The sequence below is a fragment of the Rhinolophus hipposideros genome (assembly GCF_964194185.1).
Source record: "Rhinolophus hipposideros genome assembly, chromosome: 6".
NCBI classification, from domain to species: domain Eukaryota; kingdom Metazoa; phylum Chordata; class Mammalia; order Chiroptera; family Rhinolophidae; genus Rhinolophus; species Rhinolophus hipposideros.
This window is the reverse complement of record NC_138052.1, coordinates 96,772,052-96,792,142: the sequence shown is the minus strand read 5'-3', so window position 1 is coordinate 96,792,142 and position 20,091 is coordinate 96,772,052. Positions and strand designations below refer to the sequence as shown.

The window sequence follows — 20,091 nt, the reverse complement described above, 5'->3', positions numbered from 1 at the left end:
CCATCCTCAGAAAAGCAAGTCAGCTCAGCGGAACGGTTACCATGTCCCTGTGTTTCAAACATCTCATTTTGACCCAAATTTTCTTTATCTAACTAACCGACAGGAAATGCTGCTAGGTAGTGAAGGAGAGCAGAACAGGCCCCCCCAAAATGTGCCTATACTGAGCTGAAGACAATCAACGCCCAAAAGACTCAGGAAAACCTTTTTACCTTCCCCTGAACGACCTAAAAGAATTTAGATAGCGGCCTGTCCAGGAAGAGAACTATCACCGGAGAGAACTACAGAGAGTGTGAGCCAGGCATGGTGGGCTGGGCCGCTCCTCTCTGCGTCCCATTGTGTCTGCGTGGCAGGGCAAACATTTGTTTATTAAACATTTGCTCTTCCTGGGAACTGTCTTCCTCCCCTTTGAACTTCCAGCCCTCCAACCTCCTTCTCCTCAGCTCAGGTTGGCATAGAAGCTTTTTTTGGCCTGACTGCCCCGTGGTCTTATATTCTTGTGGGGCCCCAATGTACATATGTGATTAAGTTTGTGTTTCTTCTGTTACTTTGTCTTACGTCAATTTAATTAGACCAGCCGAAAGAACCTGTAAGGTTAGAGGACAAACTGCCCTCCCCGACAGTAGTAGAAAAGCTGAATGTGATTTACTTGGAAAACACAGTGATGTTCAGAGTTAAGTGACACGTGGCATGTAACCAGGTACTGGAAAAGAGCCTCTAAAGCATCCCTCGTGTTTAGGAGCAGACCCTGTTTTCTGCCATCAACACGAAATACGTAAGTGGAGGGGACAGTTCCCTCCACTCTCAGGCCCTTTTCTCTCATTTCCAAGTTGTACCCACTCTTCATCAAACTGTTTATATGAAGTAAAATTTCTGAGGTCTCTTTCAACCTCCTTGAAATGATCATTCAAAACAACAATGTGGCAACGGCCTCTCCCACATACCTTAAAAATCAAAGGTTTATGTCTGCTTGGAGTTCACATTAGTTTTGAACTGTTTAAATAGTCTGAAAAATCTCAACACTTTAGAAAGTGACACAAGCTAATTTATGGTTCTTGGCGTCTAACAACGAATGTTTCCAGTGTAGACAGAAATTGGAATAGTCAAACATAAGTCCTGGAAAACAAGTGGTGTGTGTTTTGAAAAATAATGGATCATTCCAGACCTAAGTGTTTTATCTCCCTCCCATAGTTGACAAAGTATATACAGAGGATGACGTTCTTTCTGATGGAAATAACCCCTTATACTTCTTCCCTTCCCCCACCCAAACTGTGCCTTTCGTTTACAGTTTGCTGGTAATCTGGCTTCCTGTAACAAACTAATTGAAAGGAAGCTTTTCTTTTAAAGCTGCCTATGTACCAAGCAGAGAAAGGACCACATTTTCAGTTGAACTACAACCACATCTTCTCTAATATATGATTAAGTCAACATTCTATTCTATCAAATTCGCCCTCCGAAAAAATCCCCACCTGCCAGTTTCCCTTTCCTGTGAAAGGAAATAATGAAAATTAAATTGTATTTCCTTGGCCAAGTCTTAGGAAATAGAGCAGGACGTTTCTATTTATTTACATGAACTAGGTAACAGAGATATGCTTGGTAGAAAGCACACCTGGGCCTTGAAGGTTGTTACCTACTGTCCTCTGACTGGGTGTTGGGAGAATCTGGCTCTGGGATCACTCGACCTGGGTTTTTAATCCAGGACCTCAGAAGCTGTGTTACCTCTGGAACCTGAAGTCTTCACGATGGATTAAAGGTTCCTTCAATGGGCTCTGATGAGGATTAAATGAAATCATGCTGATAAAGTGCTTAGCATAGTGATGTTTAGCCCAAGATAAGGACTCACAGAAGGTGAGGTTACGGTAGACATCTCCACTCCAAATTTTATTTTTCCCCATAGCACTTATCATCAACCAATATATCAGGCACCTTACTTATCTGTCTTGGATTTTTTTGGGAAAACTCCATCACCCTAGAGTGTAAGCTCTATTAGGGTGTGTTATGTTTCCCCACAGTATCCTAGGAATAGGGCCTGGCACATGGCAGATGTTCAATGAAGATTCATGGAATGAAGGCTCATCTTGCTGCTTGTAACCCGTGAAGGTCACACCCGTGCTATTGAGTCAAGGCTGTGTCCAGAGACAGGCAAAGTGAGAATTCCCCTCCCCCTGCCACAAAATCACACCAAAGAGAAATCACTTACCCAGGAAGGGAGAGGGCTAAATACAAAACAGCCAAGTAAAAGGAAATGGCTTCGAAGAGGAGGTGGGAAGAAGGGAGAAGGGTCAGGCTGTGGTTAGGGGGTAAGAGAAGACCTTCGCCCCCACTTCGTTGTCTAGTCACGGGCTCCAGTCATATAAACCACGTTTGTTTCCTTGACGTAGCTAATGAAAATGTCACATGAAAATTAAAACCAAATGAAAATTAAAGAAAGCCTGCAAGCTATTAAAATCTTGTTACAGTCCCTTAAAAGTTACATCGCTATTATGTTCCCCCAGAATAATTCCCTTACAGTAGTGCTTTCTTTTTTTTAATTAAAAAAAAACAACAACTCCAAAGCGATTAAGCTGGCTTTGTAGATAGCCTAAGAAAACGTATCAATGCAAATTATCACTTTAGTCTCACCAGACTGAAAAATAAAAACAGTTTCACTTAAAATTCCAAGCACTCACCTTAGCAGGTCAATGGTTCCACTCAAGGACTAGGCTAGGAAGGTGCTCCTTCCGATCAGGGCCCCCCCAGAGTGGTGGACAGAGGTGTGAACTCCCTTCTAGAAGGGGCCCCCACCTGTCAACCGCCGCAGAGCGCCTGGGGACCCCAGGCGACAGGGACTTCCATCCAATCAAATGCAGGAAAATCTCCACCACGTTCCATCTTGAATTCTGGGGAGTCCTGCCCAGATTCCCAGCTACCTTGATTTTAATATGGAACAGCTCACTCCCTGGGTGTCAGGAAGTTCAGTGCACTGAACAGTACATTTCCTACCCTCGTGCCTCAGTTCTTATGCAGGTAAAACATGCAGCAGAGGAAGAAGGTTGCACAGCTGATATTTCGGCTAGAATAAATTCCCACCTTGAAGCCTGTTCACTATGTGGATTTGTGTGGAGCGGCTGGGCTGGAACGCTGCCCTGGACAGTGGAGTCCAGAGGGTCTGTGGGCACTCCCTGCCCAGGAACTGACCTGCCCCTCCTCACACCCCAGGCTGTCCTCTGTCTCCCCACCACCCCAAGTTGTGGTATTCTTTTTAGGAATAGTAGCTCCTCCAGATCATTGTCATTGTTTGTTAAAATTCAACTCTCTGCCCCTTGTTTCAAGACTCTGACCTCAAGCCCACAATTTATACTCACACTCTCCAGCACTAAGTGTGATGAGCTGGGCTAAGGTCATAAAATAATGCTCATTATCAGTCTATGAAAAATAAATGGTTCAATTATTTAGGGCAACACCCAATAAATCTGCTGCCCTTATCAATAGTCTCCCAGCTCCCGGTGTCAGTCTTCTTTTGAAGAACATTGAACGCGATGCTCTGGGCCACACGCAGAGGTACAGAGAGGAAGAGAATAAAGCGGGAGGCAGAGCGTGGACATGTGATTGTCAGGACCGCAGGGGAGAGGTCACAATTATATCTGGGAGATAGCAGTTTAGTTCAAGAATTGCTTGTCTAGCTGACTTTGTGCCGGGGCTACAGACATAAGAGCGAAGGGGAAGGTCCTACAGCACCACAGTGATTTCCAGAGTCTGGTTAACCTGTGGAAAAGTCATTCATGATGATGATGGTGGGTGGGGGGCAGGGAGGCACACGGCACCAGGAGAGCTCAAAGCAGACACTGACCATGGCCGAGTGAGGTCAGGGCAGGCTTCTAGGAAGAAGATGGATGACCCACCAGTAGCAACCAAAAGGTGGGTTTTCTCCTCATCCTTGTGGATATCAGGGAAACCCAGAGGCACAGGGCGCTTAAAAACCTGGAGCCCCCTGTAAAGCAGGTATTCGCTTTGTAAATAAAGTTGTATTGGAACTGTTGACTGGACACAATCATTCTCCAGGTAGTCCACCACAAGAGGGTTTATTTGGGAAAGAAAAAGAAACAAAACCACCACAGCAGTGTGAGGACGCACGCCTCCAGCCGTGTACCTGTTGGCCAGCCACCCACGTGCAAAAAGTGACCTCTTCCAAGGGTGGCCCCTATAAAATAAATGCCTCTCCTGGAAGTTGGAACCATAAAGTTTTAACAGGAAGTCAGGACTAGACAGTAACAGGGAGCCCAGCTCCGCCCACAGACCCCCCAGTTCCACGGTTAGTCATCTTAAGATGCCAGCTCACTTTTATCGGAACACAGCCATGTCCATTTGTTTACACTCTGCCATGACTGCTTTCAAGCCACAACGGCAGAGTGGGATAGCTGTACAGACATCAAATGTCTCGGAAGGCTTAAAATAGTTCCTCTATGACCCTTTGCAGAAAAAGCCTGCTGACCGCTGTCCCAGACCACCCTTTTACTTTTCTGGTGTTTCTCAATAATTCATCCAGTCTCCTTTCCCCTCGTTTTCTATTCCCCCAAGCTCCCTACCTCAATGTCACCAAACCGTATCAAAAGAGAAAACAAAGGGCGGCCGGATGGTTCAGTTGGTTAGAACGCGAGCTCTTAACAGGGTTGCCAGTTTAATTCCCACCTGGGCCAGTGAGCTGCAGCCTCCACAACTAGATTGAAGACAATGAGCTGCTGCTGAGCCCCCGGGAAGGGTGGCCGGATGGCTCCGTTGGTTAGAGCGCGAGCTCTCAACACCAAGGTTGCTGGTTCAATTCCCATGTGGGGTGGTGGACTGCGCCCCCTGCAACTAAAGATTGAAAACGACGACTGGACTTGGAGCTGAGCTGCGCCCTCCACAACTAGATGGAAGGACAATGACTTGGAGCTGATGGGCCCTGGAGAAACACGCGGTTCCCCAATTAAAAAAAAAAAAAAAAAAGAAAACGAACATTATTCTGTACGAAGATATTTCATTACTAAAGGGAAAATTCAAAACCTCCCAACACATCAAAAACAAAAAACAAAACAACAAAATCCCAAAACAAACACAAGTGGTTATCGTTTCAGGGCTGACTCTATAACGTGATGAAGTTTAGAGAGCTAACCTTTACTGATCTGAAAGTGAACGTGGCAGCCTTTCAGTAGGACGTCCTTGGGTGTTCGAGCACTTGCAACCGCGACCCCCTCCCTCAGCCACAGTTCTGTCCCCAGGAGCTCACCTCTGACGTCATTGAAGCTTGTTTCTGGAAACCCCTCGCTCAGGTCAATCAAGGTCCCTTCGGACTTGCACCGAGGAAGGCCGCTGGAGTTGGCAGCTCGGATCCGCTGAGCCGCCATCTTCAAAGTCTCTTCCTGGGTGAACTACTCCAGTTTCATATTTCTTCCCCAGTTTTTCCAGCAATTGCGAAGCTTCTGTGTCAAGCAATCATGCTGCACGGTGGTGTCGACTGTGCAATGTGCTTCTTCCTGAAAGTAGAGAAAGGAGGGAAAAAACAGAATTTCCCTTGAGCAAGTGTAACATGGGTGAAACAGTAATTTGATGGGAAATGGGGCTCCTCTTTCTTCCAGAGGCCATTCCAATAAAGACAAACCCATGTCCTTTTCCTGGCCCAGGGAAGCAGAGCAGGGCTCCGTCGCTGGGCTCTGTGCCCACCTCACGATCATGTCCTCAGTGCTCTTGGTACACACAGCCCAGTGGTGCTGCCTGGTCTGCTGTGGGCACCCTGTCTTCCTGGGGCACAGTGGGGTTTGTGACATTTGTTCTAGCACCTGGCCAGCCATGCATTCCAGCCAAAGAGGAGGACATAGGATCTGTACACTCTACACTGCTAGTTCCAGGTTCAGGAAAGGAGAAATAAATCTCCGCCTGCCCAGAGAGTGGCTGGTTCCATTGTAGGAGCAGCCACGGCTGTGCCAGAGCAGCCGAGCGGGGGGCACTTAACACACACCTCTCACACTCTGTTCACTCTTCTTAAACCCTCCGTAGACCCCAAATAAGCAATCGTAAGTAAAATACCCAAGTGGCCATCTGTATATGGGAGGTGTTTTCGTGTAACTTAGGCAGGTGTGACCCTGTATTTACGGAGCCATGTGTCCTTACTAAGCCAGTACAGGAAGTTTCTGTGGGAAAGAATACAAGAATCACTCCCAAGGCCTCCATTTTTTTCTTTCTGGGAAGGCGCACACAGCCAGTTAGCGGGCTCCGGGATGGATGCGGTGACTGGCTGTGAGCAAACCTTCACCAGGGTCCACGGACAGGAAAAGGACCAGCCAGTATCAAAGCTGCGAATTTCACCTGCTCTCCCACAGAACCGGGCACACACACCACAGCTGGCCACAGCTGGCCGGGAACCTGACGGCAGAATTTCACCCCAAAATAACTGGGTTCATGTGACCTGGTTTGAGGTCCTTTGCTTTGCTATCCAAAGACAGGTGGAAATGCAGCTTCTGAGCCAGTGTTTCACCCCTACTGAGGGACCTGAGGACCCCAACACTGCCCTCTGCGGCCCCTGCGCTGTCGGGGTGACTAGCTTTTCCAGTGCCACCCTCCCTCAGGCTCTTGGGCAGCGTTGTGATGGAGAGCTGGCTGTGCAGTGAGCAGCCCCAGGTCCGCCTCCACCCTGCCATTCCGGGGATGGTCTTATGTTTAATATTCAGCTCCGTGAAGCCTGTTTTCCTATGGTAGCGTGGGGGTACTAGGACCACTGTCCCGATTTGAGTTGTGTGCAGAACAAGGTAACCCACGTGAGGTGCCTGGACAGAGCAGCAGGGGCTTGGTGGCTGTTGGCCCATAGCTGGGGCTCAGCAGCCCTGGGCCTGGTGAAGGGTTCAGCCGTTGCCCTGGAGACTCTGGGAAGCCACAGAAGGTTCCTGAGAAAGAGAACTTTGGCTGCAGATGAGAAAGATGGAAGCAGCAATGCCGTTTATCTTTGAAAACTACCGGCACAGGTTAGGCAGGCGACTGAGAGCGCCGGTGCTGGCAGTGAGATGCAGGTGGACACGGCGAGGACAGGAGACATCGGGACGAGACCCCTGTCCTCACAGCCCCGCACAGACAGCCACGCTCCCAATTGATGATGTGGGTGAAGTCTGGGTGGGGCTGACTCTACCCGGTTGGGAGAGTGGTGGCCAAGCGCTCGCTCACACACCTACAGGACGCCAGGAAGGCTTTGCAGAGGGCACCTGGAAGAATCTGGAGGTTGGCAGATAAGAGGCAAACATTCCAGAGTGATTAGGTTCTTGCTTTCCCTGTCCCTGCCAGGAAGGCAGGCAGCCGGGTCAGAGCAGGCCCTGGGGGTGTGGGCATGACGAATCACAGAAAGCCTGGAATTCTGGGAGACTGGTCATATTTCTTTATTATTGATGGGGGGACATAGTTATGATCCTGAGTCAGTGGAGAGCCAAAAAGTGCTAACAGTTTATGTAAAGAGAACCGCAGTCCTTTCAAAAACACAAAGATACCCTCACAGAGGTTGCCATTCAAGGAACAGGTAATGGTCCAGTGATGTCCCAGCAGTTCTTATGTGTCTGCACTTAGTGAATGAACAAGAAGGTGCAGTGTGAACAATCTGAGGGCCAACTGTTCGTGGAGAAGAAAACTCAAGACTGGTGGGTGGACTTTGGTTTGAAGGGATCAAATGGGATTTAGAACTCTGATGTCAGAAAGATAACAATCCTCACTGTCCAGTTAGTTAATCAGGTCTAAACATCCACCTATTTCCATGAGTCCAAATATTTGCCAAATGACGATGAATGCTTGCCTGTCTTCCCCTTTGGGGGAGGTATTCTGCACAGTGCAGATTTGGTCTCACAGCACGCAGCGTGTAGTGGACAAAACACTGACCATCTCTTGTCACCTGCATACTCACCCCATCAGGAGTACGTTTCTCTTCTTGCCAGGAGGAAGCTGAGCCCAGGCCAGGTGGGCTGTGTAATTAAATAAAGATGAAGGCTTCAGAGATAATCCTTTGCTATCCCTGAGATAAGCTCCTTGAAGGAGCCAAAAATCACAAGTGCCAAGTGTCCCCTAAATGGCTGATGTGACTTGATTATATACAGCAGGCTGAACTTAGGAATCCCATCCCATCCTGGAAACCTCAAGTTATATACGTCCTAAAACACCGATGGGTTACTTGGGTGGGCACCTTGGACAGACCTGGATGGCATGGCCTATAAGACTGGCCACCCCCCAAGAGGGGCTGGACTTCACCCGCCGGCCCCAGGGGTCGGTCCCCTCTCCAGGGCAACCTGCAGCTGCATGCGCCCTTGGCCAAGGTGGCCAGCACTGGACCTCAGGACACCGGAGAAGAACAGGCTGTCACAGCCACCCCACACCCACTGCTGACCCCGCCTGGACTCGGTGAAGCGGCCACCGCTCGCTGCTTTGGTGGAAGTCAGGAAGGGGCATTAAAGCTTACTTGTATCTGACTCATAACTAATGAGTTTTCCTTTTCTTGTCCAAAGGCCAATTCATTTAGAGAAAAGGGCCTGCTTCTAGCTCCTCCCCAGAAACTGGGAGGTTGGCTGCTGAACAGATGGCAATGTGCACAGGCAGGATTATTTACAGATTCTGGTGGCAAACTCAAAAACCCTCAGCTCCCCTTGCCGACTTCCTGAACCACAGAATATTCTTGTGGGGTCGTATCTGCCAACGTCCTGTCCGAGGAACAATTAAAAAACAAACGAACCAGGAAAAACAATAGATCACGAGCAGGTCCATGAGCCCAGACTGCGTAGGCGACCTGCCAGGTGCCCTAGTGGCCATGACCTCTGATGGCGCCGTGGGAAGGCTGTCTGCAGGAGGACCCGGGCATAAAGAGGGCTCCGGGACCCCCTATGGCGAACTGTGCTCCTGCCTTGTTCACGATGACTCATGCTTCTCGTTGGATTTTAATTCTGGAGTAGGAGTGTCACGGTGATTTCATCAGATTTCCTCCAGGTTAAAAGAAAGCACGAGTTTCGAGCCACCCTCGGTGGTTGCCGACACCAGGCTCTGTCACAGAAACTCCATCACGTCTGCCTACCTCACTCACGCCCCACACAGTGTGTCCCAGAGGAGCAAAATCACCCAAAGACACCCCTCCCCGGCTGACCTGTCCTCCTGAAAGCAACTGTCTGCAACCCAACACCCTGGGCTCCTGACTGGCAATGCGGGGGGCCCGTAGGGGATACCCGCCTTTCACAGAGTCACATTGAGGCCGGAAGGAAGGTGAGTTGGCAGTGACCCAGCGAGGCAGAGGGTGCGCAACTACGCACCTATAAATGTCTAACTACCACTTTCCCTCCGACACCAACAGCCCTGGAGGGAGGCCCATCCACAGCCTCTAAACCAGCACCCCCATCTCTCTGCCTCTTGACCCTTGACCCGACCAGTCTGGGCAACAGCTCAAGTGGAAAGCCAGCACGTGACTGGTGTCCCCTTTCCAGGCTCTCCCTCCGTGGAAGGGAAGGCACAGGCTCCGGTTACGAGACAGGCCCTGCACTGCACGGTGAAACTCGACCCTTCCCCCGACCGTGGGGGCCTTTTCCTCCCAGCGACAGAAGTCTCATCTCCAGAACCTCTCTGTGTCCACCTAGAGCACAGGACAAAAGTGCTGCCCCGTGGTCTCAAGGCGGGCTGCCTCCTTTTGGGGTGAAAAGAGCACAGCCCCATGGGAGTGTCCCCAGGGCGCACTGGCCTCATTTACCAGTGTCGTCTGCTGTGTTTTTCACTTTGGTTCCACAACTGAGCTCAGTTTAAGGGGGGGCAACCGTGGTTTGGAGCCCCTGAGCAGGCCGTCTGGGTAGAGTGACGCGGTTTGTAGGCAGAACCGTGCCCCCAGCCCCGAGTCTGAGAAAAGTGAGCACACAGGTGGGTATCACCTGGGCAGGTGGGCATGACATCACCTCAGCGAACACCCGCCTCTAGGAATAAGGCTCCATGCTGAACATCGTCCAGGGGACAGAAATAAACGTTAACAGCAGTCGTGTTCAGGAACCATGTCGGAGACAAACACAAGAGTGTAAAACTCGGAGGAGAAGGAAGGCTCTGTGTGCCATGCACACACATTCAAGTCCTTCTCTGTTCACCCAAAGCTGATGACCCCAAACTGCCCACAGGCTCTACAGGGAGTGGGCGAAGGACCTGTGTGGGGCACTTCTCACTCACTCGCTGTTTTTACTGTGCAAGGTGTGATGGCTGCAGGTGCAACCGCTTGGTGCAACCACCTGGTGCAACCAACCACTTGGGATGTTTGCAGGGGTCAATGACAAAGTCAGAAAATCTGGGTCTGGAGAATCAGAGGGTTGTGGGTGGGGGCCGGGAGAGTTGGGGAGGGTCTCTGCAGCCTGAGCTTTCTACTACCTGGCCCTCTCCCTACAGCCGACTGGACGCCCAGCTGAGGATTGTTCCTTGTGGCCTGCTGGACCAATCCTGTCATTTCCTCAGGCAAAGCCGACCATCTCAGGCTCTTCACCAGAGGCTCCCCAGCCTGCAGAGGACAGTGCAAAGCTCCTGCTCTGTCTTTCCAGACCCTCACGCACTAGCCTACTTTCCATGTCTGCATTACGCTTTCCTTCGTATGCCCGACACTCTTGTCGAACAGCTACCATTTCTTTGACCTGGCTCCAAAACATCTCAGGCACCTCCCAATCTTTTGTCATCTTTCTCCCCACCCCACCCTCCTGAAGACCCAACAGGGCCTCCCAACTTCTGCTGCATTGAAACCTACCCATGTGAGAGGAACCCCCGTCAAACAGCACCGTGGCCTGTGGACTCCATCTCCTCTCGGAGCTCTCCTGGAACGCACCCGTCATCTTCACTGCGCATTCACTGCTTTGAGAATAGGAATCCTGAGCATCACAGCTGAGATTCTGCACGTGATTTCTTAGTTCCCTAACAACGACACTCGTTTCCATGGCTTCTCTATCTTTATAATCCCCCAGTAGCAAACACACTGTCTGGCCCAAGTTGGTGTTTGGTGCCATCTGTTGAACAGACAAATGTTTTGTTCAAACACTTATTCAGAACCAGTGCACTTGGGGCGACCACCAAAGATACAAGGCAATGCAGGACTCGGTCTTTTCCCTCTATCACTCATCATTTAGCTGGGACAACAACATACATGAGACTGACACCAAGAAGAGAGAAGGGGGGATTCCACTATGTCTCCTGGGCTCGCAGGAGACTGGACGCCCAGACATCTCGATGGCCGATCACAGCCCGTGTGGACGCTTTTCATCTCTTCCATCACCCTGCTACTGAAAATGGGAAAGAGTTCAAAGACTAACCAATGGCTGGCCTGCCCAGTGCTCATCTAGCATGGGATATGGTGGTGTGTGGGGGGGGGGTTAATCACGATGGCGGCTGTGGTCTGCCTCCCTGAGTCACATGGGAAGGCCAGCCCACCCGTGAGAGCGAGCTGGCAGCAGACAGGCTGTGAAATAGGATCTTGTGATCAGCCCAGGCCAGAAATACTTCTGGTCCCCAGCCAGTGACTAGAAAGAGAAAGCGTGATCATCTCTGCAGAAGTTCTGACAGCGATGGATGGGATCCCATTCGCTTAACTGGGGCTGACCCGCCTGACACATTCATCAGGACTGCAAAACATCAGCCCTGGAAGGATTTGTGGTTTCCAAACATTAGTCATTGATTTCGTTCGTGTCTTCCTTAAGAAAAAAAAAGTCAAATATTGTTTATTCTCCTTTGTCAACTTAAGTTTATTCAAGGCAGTTATGTTAAAGGCAGCTTTCTGTCGCTTTAAAGAGGAAGCTATTAGTTTACCCCCAAGATATATTGACATATCTTTTCTAGTATACAGTAACTTACGACTTAATTTTTTCAGGTTCAGCTTAGATACCACTCTGCGAAACGCCGGAGTCACCCACTATACAGATGAAGAAACTGAGGCTTGTTTTTTATCAAAAGGGTTTTCTCTGAGGCCCGTTTGTGAGATGAAAACGCTGGACTCAAACCAGCCAGGGGAGGGAGGCAGCTTCTGAGGCCTAAAGCTGCCCCTGGTTCCACTGACAGTTCTCGACACCGATACACACACACCCTGGCTGAAGCTCAAGTTCGAGATAGGAATTTAATACCGCGAAGACACCGCAGGAGCCACTGCCACCAAAAGGGACATGCGGATGAGCGACAGCCCTTGCAAACTCCACCGTTGGTTGAACCGGTGAACTGGTAGAGCCGACAAATAACGAAAAGAGACGAGCGGGGGCCTGGTATACTGATCCCAGGGACACCATCGGCGCGCCCTGGCACTGCCCAGGAGAGAAGCCTATACGTACGGACTCGGCTCCCGAGGTGACTTTCCACACTTGACTCGGGTGACGCTGCCTGTCAGCCATGGGAGGGAATCAGTTCAGTCCCACGCACCAGTTTCCTGAGGACCCAGCATCTGGCATAGTCAGCCACCAATGCACTTCATGGAGGGAGGGAAGGAACTGCTTTCCTAAGACCTACTGTGACCAGCCATTACTAACCAAGATGTGTAGAACAATACACCGACTACAAACCTGCAAACTTCATCAACGTTCCTTAAGGAAACGAGAGAGACGGGACCCTTACTCCTTCTCCCATCCCACTGCCCCACAAATGTCGTGTCCTTAGGAAATCAAAGATGTAGATGAAGTGCCTTATTCACAGCACTGCTCACCCCTAACTGCCCAACACACAGGCCAAGGGTATTCCGTCTCCTCGGAGGGTAACACAGCCATTAAAATTCACTCGCTGATATTTAATAGGATGGAAAATCCACACAACATAATACCAAGAAAAATTAAACCCACAAATTTTACAATCAAGTCCTATTCCACTTTGTATTAAAAATTGTATATTTGCTAGAAAAAAAGATGACATTTCACACAAAATGCTTAATTATGTCTGGGGGGCAAGGGTATGGATAGTTTTGTTCTTCATCTTAATTTTCTTAAGCCTTCTACTTGCTGTAATTAAAAATGCGTTTCATAAAATAAACTTCCATTCTTATTCCCAAACAGCCGGGCCGGGGTTCCAGTGGGGTCTTTCCAACCTTTCAAGGCCATTTTCTGAGCAGATATAGATGTATGCCACGTGAGGGGTTGCCTCTGAAGCCTGTCAAACACTTGAATGCTGTGTTCACCCCCACGCATCGAAATCCAGGCGTCTCAGTTTCAGCTCCGTGATTGGGGACTCATTTGCCATTAAATGAAAACAAAAGGGACGCCTGGTCCTAGGACTCTACTAACTAGGAAATACAGGCTACCTGACTGTGACACTGTGATTTTTATCAAGAAAAACATATTTGGTGCTTGTTGTCCCCTTTCTGGCACCGAGATCCTAAAACCCTTGGAATGTCCTAAGCAAAGAGAATTATGAAAGTATTATTATCTTCTGCTAGGCCGCTGAGGTGAGCTTTGGACTTCCCCAGGGCACCTCAGGGTGGGGCTGGTTCAGGAGAACCAACCCCGTGATTAGAGGGGTGGGACTTTCAGTGCCTGACCTCTGCAGGGGGAGAGGGGCTGGGGGCTGGATCCACTGCTAACCCCATGCTCTAATCAATCACGTCTGTGTCATGAGTCCTCCCTAAAACCCCAAAAGGAAGGGGTTCGCAGACACCCTGGGTTGGTGAACGTGGAGACTGGTGAGACTGGTGGGCCCGGAGAGAGCGTGGACGCTCCAAGTCCCCTCTACATACCGTGCCCTATGATCTCCTTCACCTGCTGTTCCTGAGTTATGTCCTTTTGTAACCAACCCGTAATCTAGCAGGTAAATGTTTCAGTTCTGTGAGCCACTCTAGCAAATCAGTTGACCCCAAGGAGAGGGTCGTTGGAACCTCCCGTCTATAACCAGTCGGTCAGAAGCACAGGTGACAACCTGGACTCGAGATTGACTGACGTGGGTGGGGGGAGGGCAGTCCTGTGGGACTGAGCCCGTCACCTGTGGTGACCGGTAGCTCGTGTCAGAATTGAGCCGAATTCGAAGATACCCAGTTGGTGTTGGAGAATTGGTGATGTGGGGAAAACCCCCCACGAATTGGATTTGGGTATAGGATTGTTACAGGTAGGAAGGAGATTCGAGAAGGGACAAAGTCAACATCAAACAAGTTTCAGAAACACGCTCGGTCTGACCAGACTGTCTGAGCCTTATTTTCAGCTCTGCAGAGGGAGCGCGCTCGACCCGACTCTCCCAGCAGCTTCCGAATGTCTGCTGCTGTACATGGGAGAGCTGTGACCGTCTCTATACCTAAGCTTCCCGAGCATTTTGGATTATTAGGACCACCGTCTAGCACAGCGGGCAGCACTGCCAAACACGTGCCTGGAATGTTGTAGCAATTTCTATTCTCAACAGCAGCCGATGTCCATTTCCCAGCGCTCGCCAGCATGCCGGGCAGAGAGCTCTGCTAGTCCGACACGTGGGGGACACATGGGGATCATCGAAGCTCAAACGCACGTTCCTTTCACCACCAGCCAGCAGTGTTTTCAAACATCTTCTACATCTTATTTCCTACTTTGTGACTCTCATTTTGGATTCTTTGCTCAATGACAGTCTTAAATTGAACATATCGGTTGCAAACATCTTCCCCACTCCGTTGCTCCTAGATGAACTATATCCATTTGCTAACTTGATAAAGTCTCAATCATGCAACTGCACCCATCTTTCCTTTATTTCGTCTTGAAGCCCAGAAAGGCCTCCCCTAATAAAAATTTGATAAACACTCACAACTAGTCTCCTTTATTTTAAAAAAATGTTTTGTGTACTGACATTAATGCACAAAGAATTTATTTTGCTGCTCAGTGAGGAACTTAGAAAATTAACTGGCAAACAGCTGAGCAATTACTCCTGCATGGGTTCCTGAACAATGTGTCCCCTCCTGACTGATGTGATGTCATCTTAATGCATTTTAAATGTGTGTGGACACTGGGGTTTGAATCTGGCCTATGCTGTGTTATTGTCAGACTATGTTTGTAACATCAGTCCTCATTTAACTACACTAGTAGCTTTACCACGCTTGGCTGTCTGGAAGGACTAGTTTCCACGAACCATTCCATTTCAAAATCTCCTATCAGTTACTTTTTCCTACTTTTCTCTTGCAAGTGATTTTTTAGAATAATTTAATAAAATGCTTTCCCGCCTCTTCCTTCCTTTACAAAGTAACCCCAGTAGGATATTGTTGGCATGGCATTAGTAAGAACTGACATCTTCATACTATTCTCTTTTCTTCCAGAAAAATGGTGGGTCTCCCTTTACTTAAAAGCGAGTTCCAGGGTAGGGTAGAGCAGGGACTGGAAAGCCCTTTCTGTAAAGGGACAAAGCAAATTAGGCTTTTTTGGAGGGGTGGGGGAAGAAGTGGGGGCATGTTTTCTGCCCCAAAGCTTCACCTCCGCCCTCGCAATCAGTTGATTCTGCAGGTCCAATCAATTCCACCTCCACAGTATGTCGGCCTGATCCTCCCCTCTCCTGCCTGGTCCTACCTAAGCACCTCATCTCTCACCTGGGCTCACCACAGCAGCCTGCCACCTGTCTCCGTGGCCCCACACCCTTCACACACAACCCAAACACACACAAGGAAGCCATTCTCCTTAGTTAACAAATGAACTCTCCACTGGCATCTCCCTGTACTTGTGATAAGTCTAACCTCTTTACTGGGACTGCCTGCCCTGGCCCCGCCTGCTTCTCCACGACCTTGTTTCCTCCTCTTGTTTCCTCCTCAGTGCACTCGTTTCCTGAGTTTAACTCATTTCTGCCCCAGAGCCCTTGCACTGGCTGTTCCCTCTGGCAGGTAAGCTTTGTTTCTCCCCCGCCCAGCCCCCAACGTCACCTTCTGACTTGTGTCACAGGTCTCAGGTCAATGTCACTGCTTCAGAAAGGCCCCATGCGACCCCTCACCAACGCAGCAACGCTCCCCTGACCTCTGTGCCTCACTGTCCCCATGTGCAAGAGGACGGGACAACAGCACACAGGTTCAGATGGGACACTGTGCACACACACAGAGCATGGTTAATGCTCCAGAGAGGTCAGAAGTCACACAGCTCATCACACAGGACCTCGTTCACGCGCAAGCCCTGTGCTTTTTATCCACACACGTGCTAAGTCTCTGTGAGACACCCCATGTTTTTCACACGGCTTTGCTGCTTCCCAACAGCACCACCGTGGTTAGGAAGGCTATGATTTTTGTTGCGGCAAAGAGTGAAACCCAGTTGGGTTTCTAGGTGCTTTATTAAAGGAGCTAGTATCATTCCTTTATAAACCACTAATCAGTTCATAAATCCTAGCTCCACTGCTAATTATTACAGCTGTGGGTTGTGTGTAATGAAGGTTTAACAATATTCACTGCACCTTCTTTCCATTTGTTTCAGCTTAAGGCCTGACCAAGGGGTTCGGGTTTTAGGGTCACACAGCAAGCCACACACACAAGCAAGTTAAGTACCTTTGGTTAAAACCTAAAAGCCACCATGCCGGGAAGGGATGACACTGAGAAGTCATGTATGCTCACATTTTTCTAATATCTTGTTGTGAGTTGAATCGTGTCCTTCCTCCCCAACAAAAGGTGTTGAAGTCCTAACCTCTAATAGCTGCAAATATGACCTTGCTCGGAAATAGGGTCTTTGCAGAGGATCAAGGTGAGACGAAGTGATAGGATGGGCCCTCGTCCAATAGGACTGGTGCTCTTATATAATAAAAAGGGGAAGAAAACAGAGGGTCACGGCCTCTATCGCAAAATGTGGTCTTGCCTCCACGTTTCCGGAACATTCTTTTCTAAAATCCCAAAGTGGCAGGCCGTGGCCCGACGGCTGCTCACTACACATTCCTGAAGGATGAGTGGGATGTCGGCAGGCCATGGGTAATTACACCTCTATAGCCACCGCACTGTAAAACTCTTGCCAAGTCACCCCAAGAGACTCCCAAAGGCATTTCTCAGTGGCAACCAAATAACTGAGGCTTTGAAACAGCCACTTTCACTAAAATCCTGGAGCTGTTGGAACACTGCGATTACCTAAGAACACACTCCAACCGCCTGAAAATGGGAGGGGAGGACAGAGCAGAGCGGTGCGCCCTCAGTGCGGGCAGAATGGGGGCAACGTCTCGTCCCCCACAGGGCTCCACCTCAGGAGCTCTGAGGAACAATGACCTGGCCACAACGTCACGTTCCTTGCACTGGGGTCCCGCCAGTCTGCAGCAGTACATGTCCCAACTAAGACAAATAGTTAGTCATTCAAATAGATACCCTGTGTAGTCACAGCACTGAAAACGAACACAGAGGCAAAACCCAGAATAGAAATTTCCAGCAGCTGGCAGAAGCTGAGTGCGCGAGAGAAGGCTGTGGGACGCACTGGGGCTCCAGAAAGGCAGGGAGACAGAACACAGCTCCAGGTACAAGGTTTCCGCCTGATGGCTGCGAAGGTGCAATGGGACCTTCTGCCAGGGAAGGAGAAAGGGCTGGCAGCAGCACAGACACGCAGGTAGAGTGCTGAGGCCTGGAGGTCAGAGGGCGGAGGCCAGACAGCCCTGTCAATCGGCAGTTAGACTTTTAATGTGTCTTTTGGCACAAACTGAATCTCACCTTTCCTGATTCATCAAGAGATAAGAATTCTGGAAGAAGACCAGGCAAGGAAAGGCTGTTTGGGGAACGTGTGTTGTAATTGTGAGTACATACGTACTTGTCTTCTCCCCAGTAGGCTGACTTTCTTCCTCCTGCGAAAGGCGGGTCGTTTCGTCCCTGCGCTTACAGATAAGACACTGCGGGTCTGTCTGCACGCTCAGCACCCTGCCTCCAGCCCCACAGCTGGAGTCGGGGCCCAGATCTGTTCCCCGAGTTCTCGTGTGGTGTTCTGGCTTAGTCCCTGCTTTCCTCACCTGACCTTTAATAAATTATTACAATACCATGAATGTCTTCCTCTTCCTCCTGGGACTGCAGTGGGGACTAAATGTGGGTGGTGACATGGCACAAAGAAGGAAGCACAGGGTTTCTGGAGTTAGATCTGAGCGCAAAGGCCTGCTGTGTGATCTCAGACAAATTACTTAACCTCTCTGAGCCTGTTTATATCACCTGCAGCAGGAGGACAGTAAAATCTGCCCAGCTAGAAGAGCACAGAGTACTCAGTGACGATCATTTCCCTTCACTGTCTTCCTTGGAGACTGAGGACGTGTGGGCACAGCACTGGTGTCCCCAAAGAGCCATGTGCCAGGGACTCAAACAAACTCAGTCTCCTACAAACCACACATTCTCTGCATCTCTACTTGGAGGCGTCCCCATTTACTCAACACCACAGTCACCACCTTCTCACCTTCGGTGAGCTCCCCTTTCATCAACAGAGTCACTTTGTTCCAAGTTTGAAACCCCTCCGATGGCCAAGTTCCTTGACTTCTTGGTGTCTGCACGTCTTCATCTATAAAACGAGGACAATCATACCATCGGTCTCTTCCCAGGGGGTTGGTTTCAATCTGCTAACGCGTGCCACGTGCTTGGTGAATCCCCAACCCTCATCTGTCTCTCCCAGGTCAGGGGTTCCCAGTCTTGGCACATTAACTGCTTAGACGGGGTCACTTTGGGTTGGGCGGCCGCCCTGAGCATAGTAGGAAGTTTAACAGCATCCCTGGCCTCTGCCCACTAGAAGCCAGAGGCATCTCTGCTCCCAGCAACCCAGATTGTCTGGCCATTGCCAAGTGTCTCCTGGGGGGCAAAACCGCCCCTCCTGAGAACCCCCGTCCTCCCTGAGGGCTGTTATCAACGTGGCTGTCACTTACCCTGTAAGCCTGAGCCACTGGCTGGGAGGCCCCTGCCTCTCTCACCCTTTTCCCTTCCATTTCCCGCGACCGCCAGGCCTCCCAGCCATGTCCACATGCTTGTTCCCCAAAGGGCGCCCGGTTTAACAGTTTCTCAACCCTGGGTGCTGAGGACAAACTCCTGGGGTAGCTTTTAAGCAATAATTTCACTTTTAAAAAGCTCTCATGGCTTCCAATAAACCTTATTTACAAAACCAGGCGGCACGCAGGACGTGGCCCAACCCAGATTCCAGACTCTACCTGCTCTCTGGCCAGGTCACCCTCCACCCCCAACTGCCTTCTTTCAGATACTCCCCCTCCCAAACTGCCTCCCTACTCTATTTCCCAGGTATGGGTCCACCTGAACCTGGATGAACAGCCGTCCTTTCAATTCTCACCAGGAGGCCAGCGCCCTGTCCCATGGGCCAGGCCATGCTGAGTGCTTTACCCACTAACCGAAATCTCCAAAGCATGTTCGATGAGCAGACATACGAAGCGGATTTGGAGAACCAACTTGCCCCAGGACCTACAGATGCTGTGTGGTAACCCAGCCTTCATCTCAACCTCCATACCACAGGGGCCAGGCGCTGCCGTCACTGCGGCCCGCCGGGTCCCTTCTCCACGACCTTCTCAGTCCTCTTTGAGCCACAGGCTGGAGGGGTGACCCTGAGGCCCACACAGCACAGACCCACCTTCCCATCCGTGGCAGGTTCACACCCTGCCTGGACCTGGAGGCCAAACAGCCCAGGTGACAAGGTAGAGTCAAGTGGGCCCCGAGTCCAGAGACCAGCAGCTCTGGGCGTGCTGCCGTCCTGGCTGCCCTCGTCTTACTGGAATGTTTTTGTAACAACAGTTAACAATATATTACAAATAAAGGGAGTATGTTTCTTATACATACAGGCGACTCCACAGCTTTCTGACTAATCCATTTTTACCAAAACCCATGAATTTGGGTACGATACTCCCGAGGCAGCAACGTGGACCTTTTGAGATTTTCTGACCAAGCTCTTCCCCAGAGGAAGGAAGGAAGGAAGGAAGGAAAGAAAGAGGGAAGGAGGAAGGAAGGAAAAACTGTTAGAACAAAGCGGGAAGAGACACAGGAGGCCAGGCTGCCCCCCACCCGTCCCGCTGTCCAGCCGCCCCTACTGGAGAGGGCGGCTTTCTCGGGTTTCCGCCACTGCGCGCCAGTCCAGGTCAGGATTAGTGGCTGGAGCCGGAGGGCTGGGTGTGAACAGCTGCAGTGACTCAGTCAGGGCCTCACCCTCCGGGCTGTGGGGGGAACCCCCACCTCCAGGGGCACAGCCAAGGCACTGCAGTGAGCCGCTGAAAGGAAGCTAA

At 50.2% G+C, this 20,091-nt stretch overlaps 1 protein-coding gene across 2 annotated transcripts in view; it reads right to left on the bottom strand.

The window, feature by feature from the left end:
- The window catches only part of SH3BP4 (SH3 domain binding protein 4), an 80,216-nt gene that overhangs the window by 13,673 nt on the left and 46,452 nt on the right, over positions 1–20,091 (bottom strand). The window contains exons 1-2 of one of the 2 annotated variants that reach the window (XM_081051869.1): positions 10,733–10,843; positions 5,243–5,489 (exon numbers count right to left, since the gene is read on the bottom strand). In XM_081051869.1, the coding sequence (XP_080907995.1) occupies positions 5,243–5,360 (118 nt within the window). In that variant the 5' untranslated portion in view covers positions 5,361–5,489; positions 10,733–10,843. Of the gene's footprint in view, positions 1–5,242; positions 5,490–10,732; positions 10,844–20,091 lie in introns of those variants that run through there. The other variant, XM_081051868.1, reaches the window with a different exon arrangement.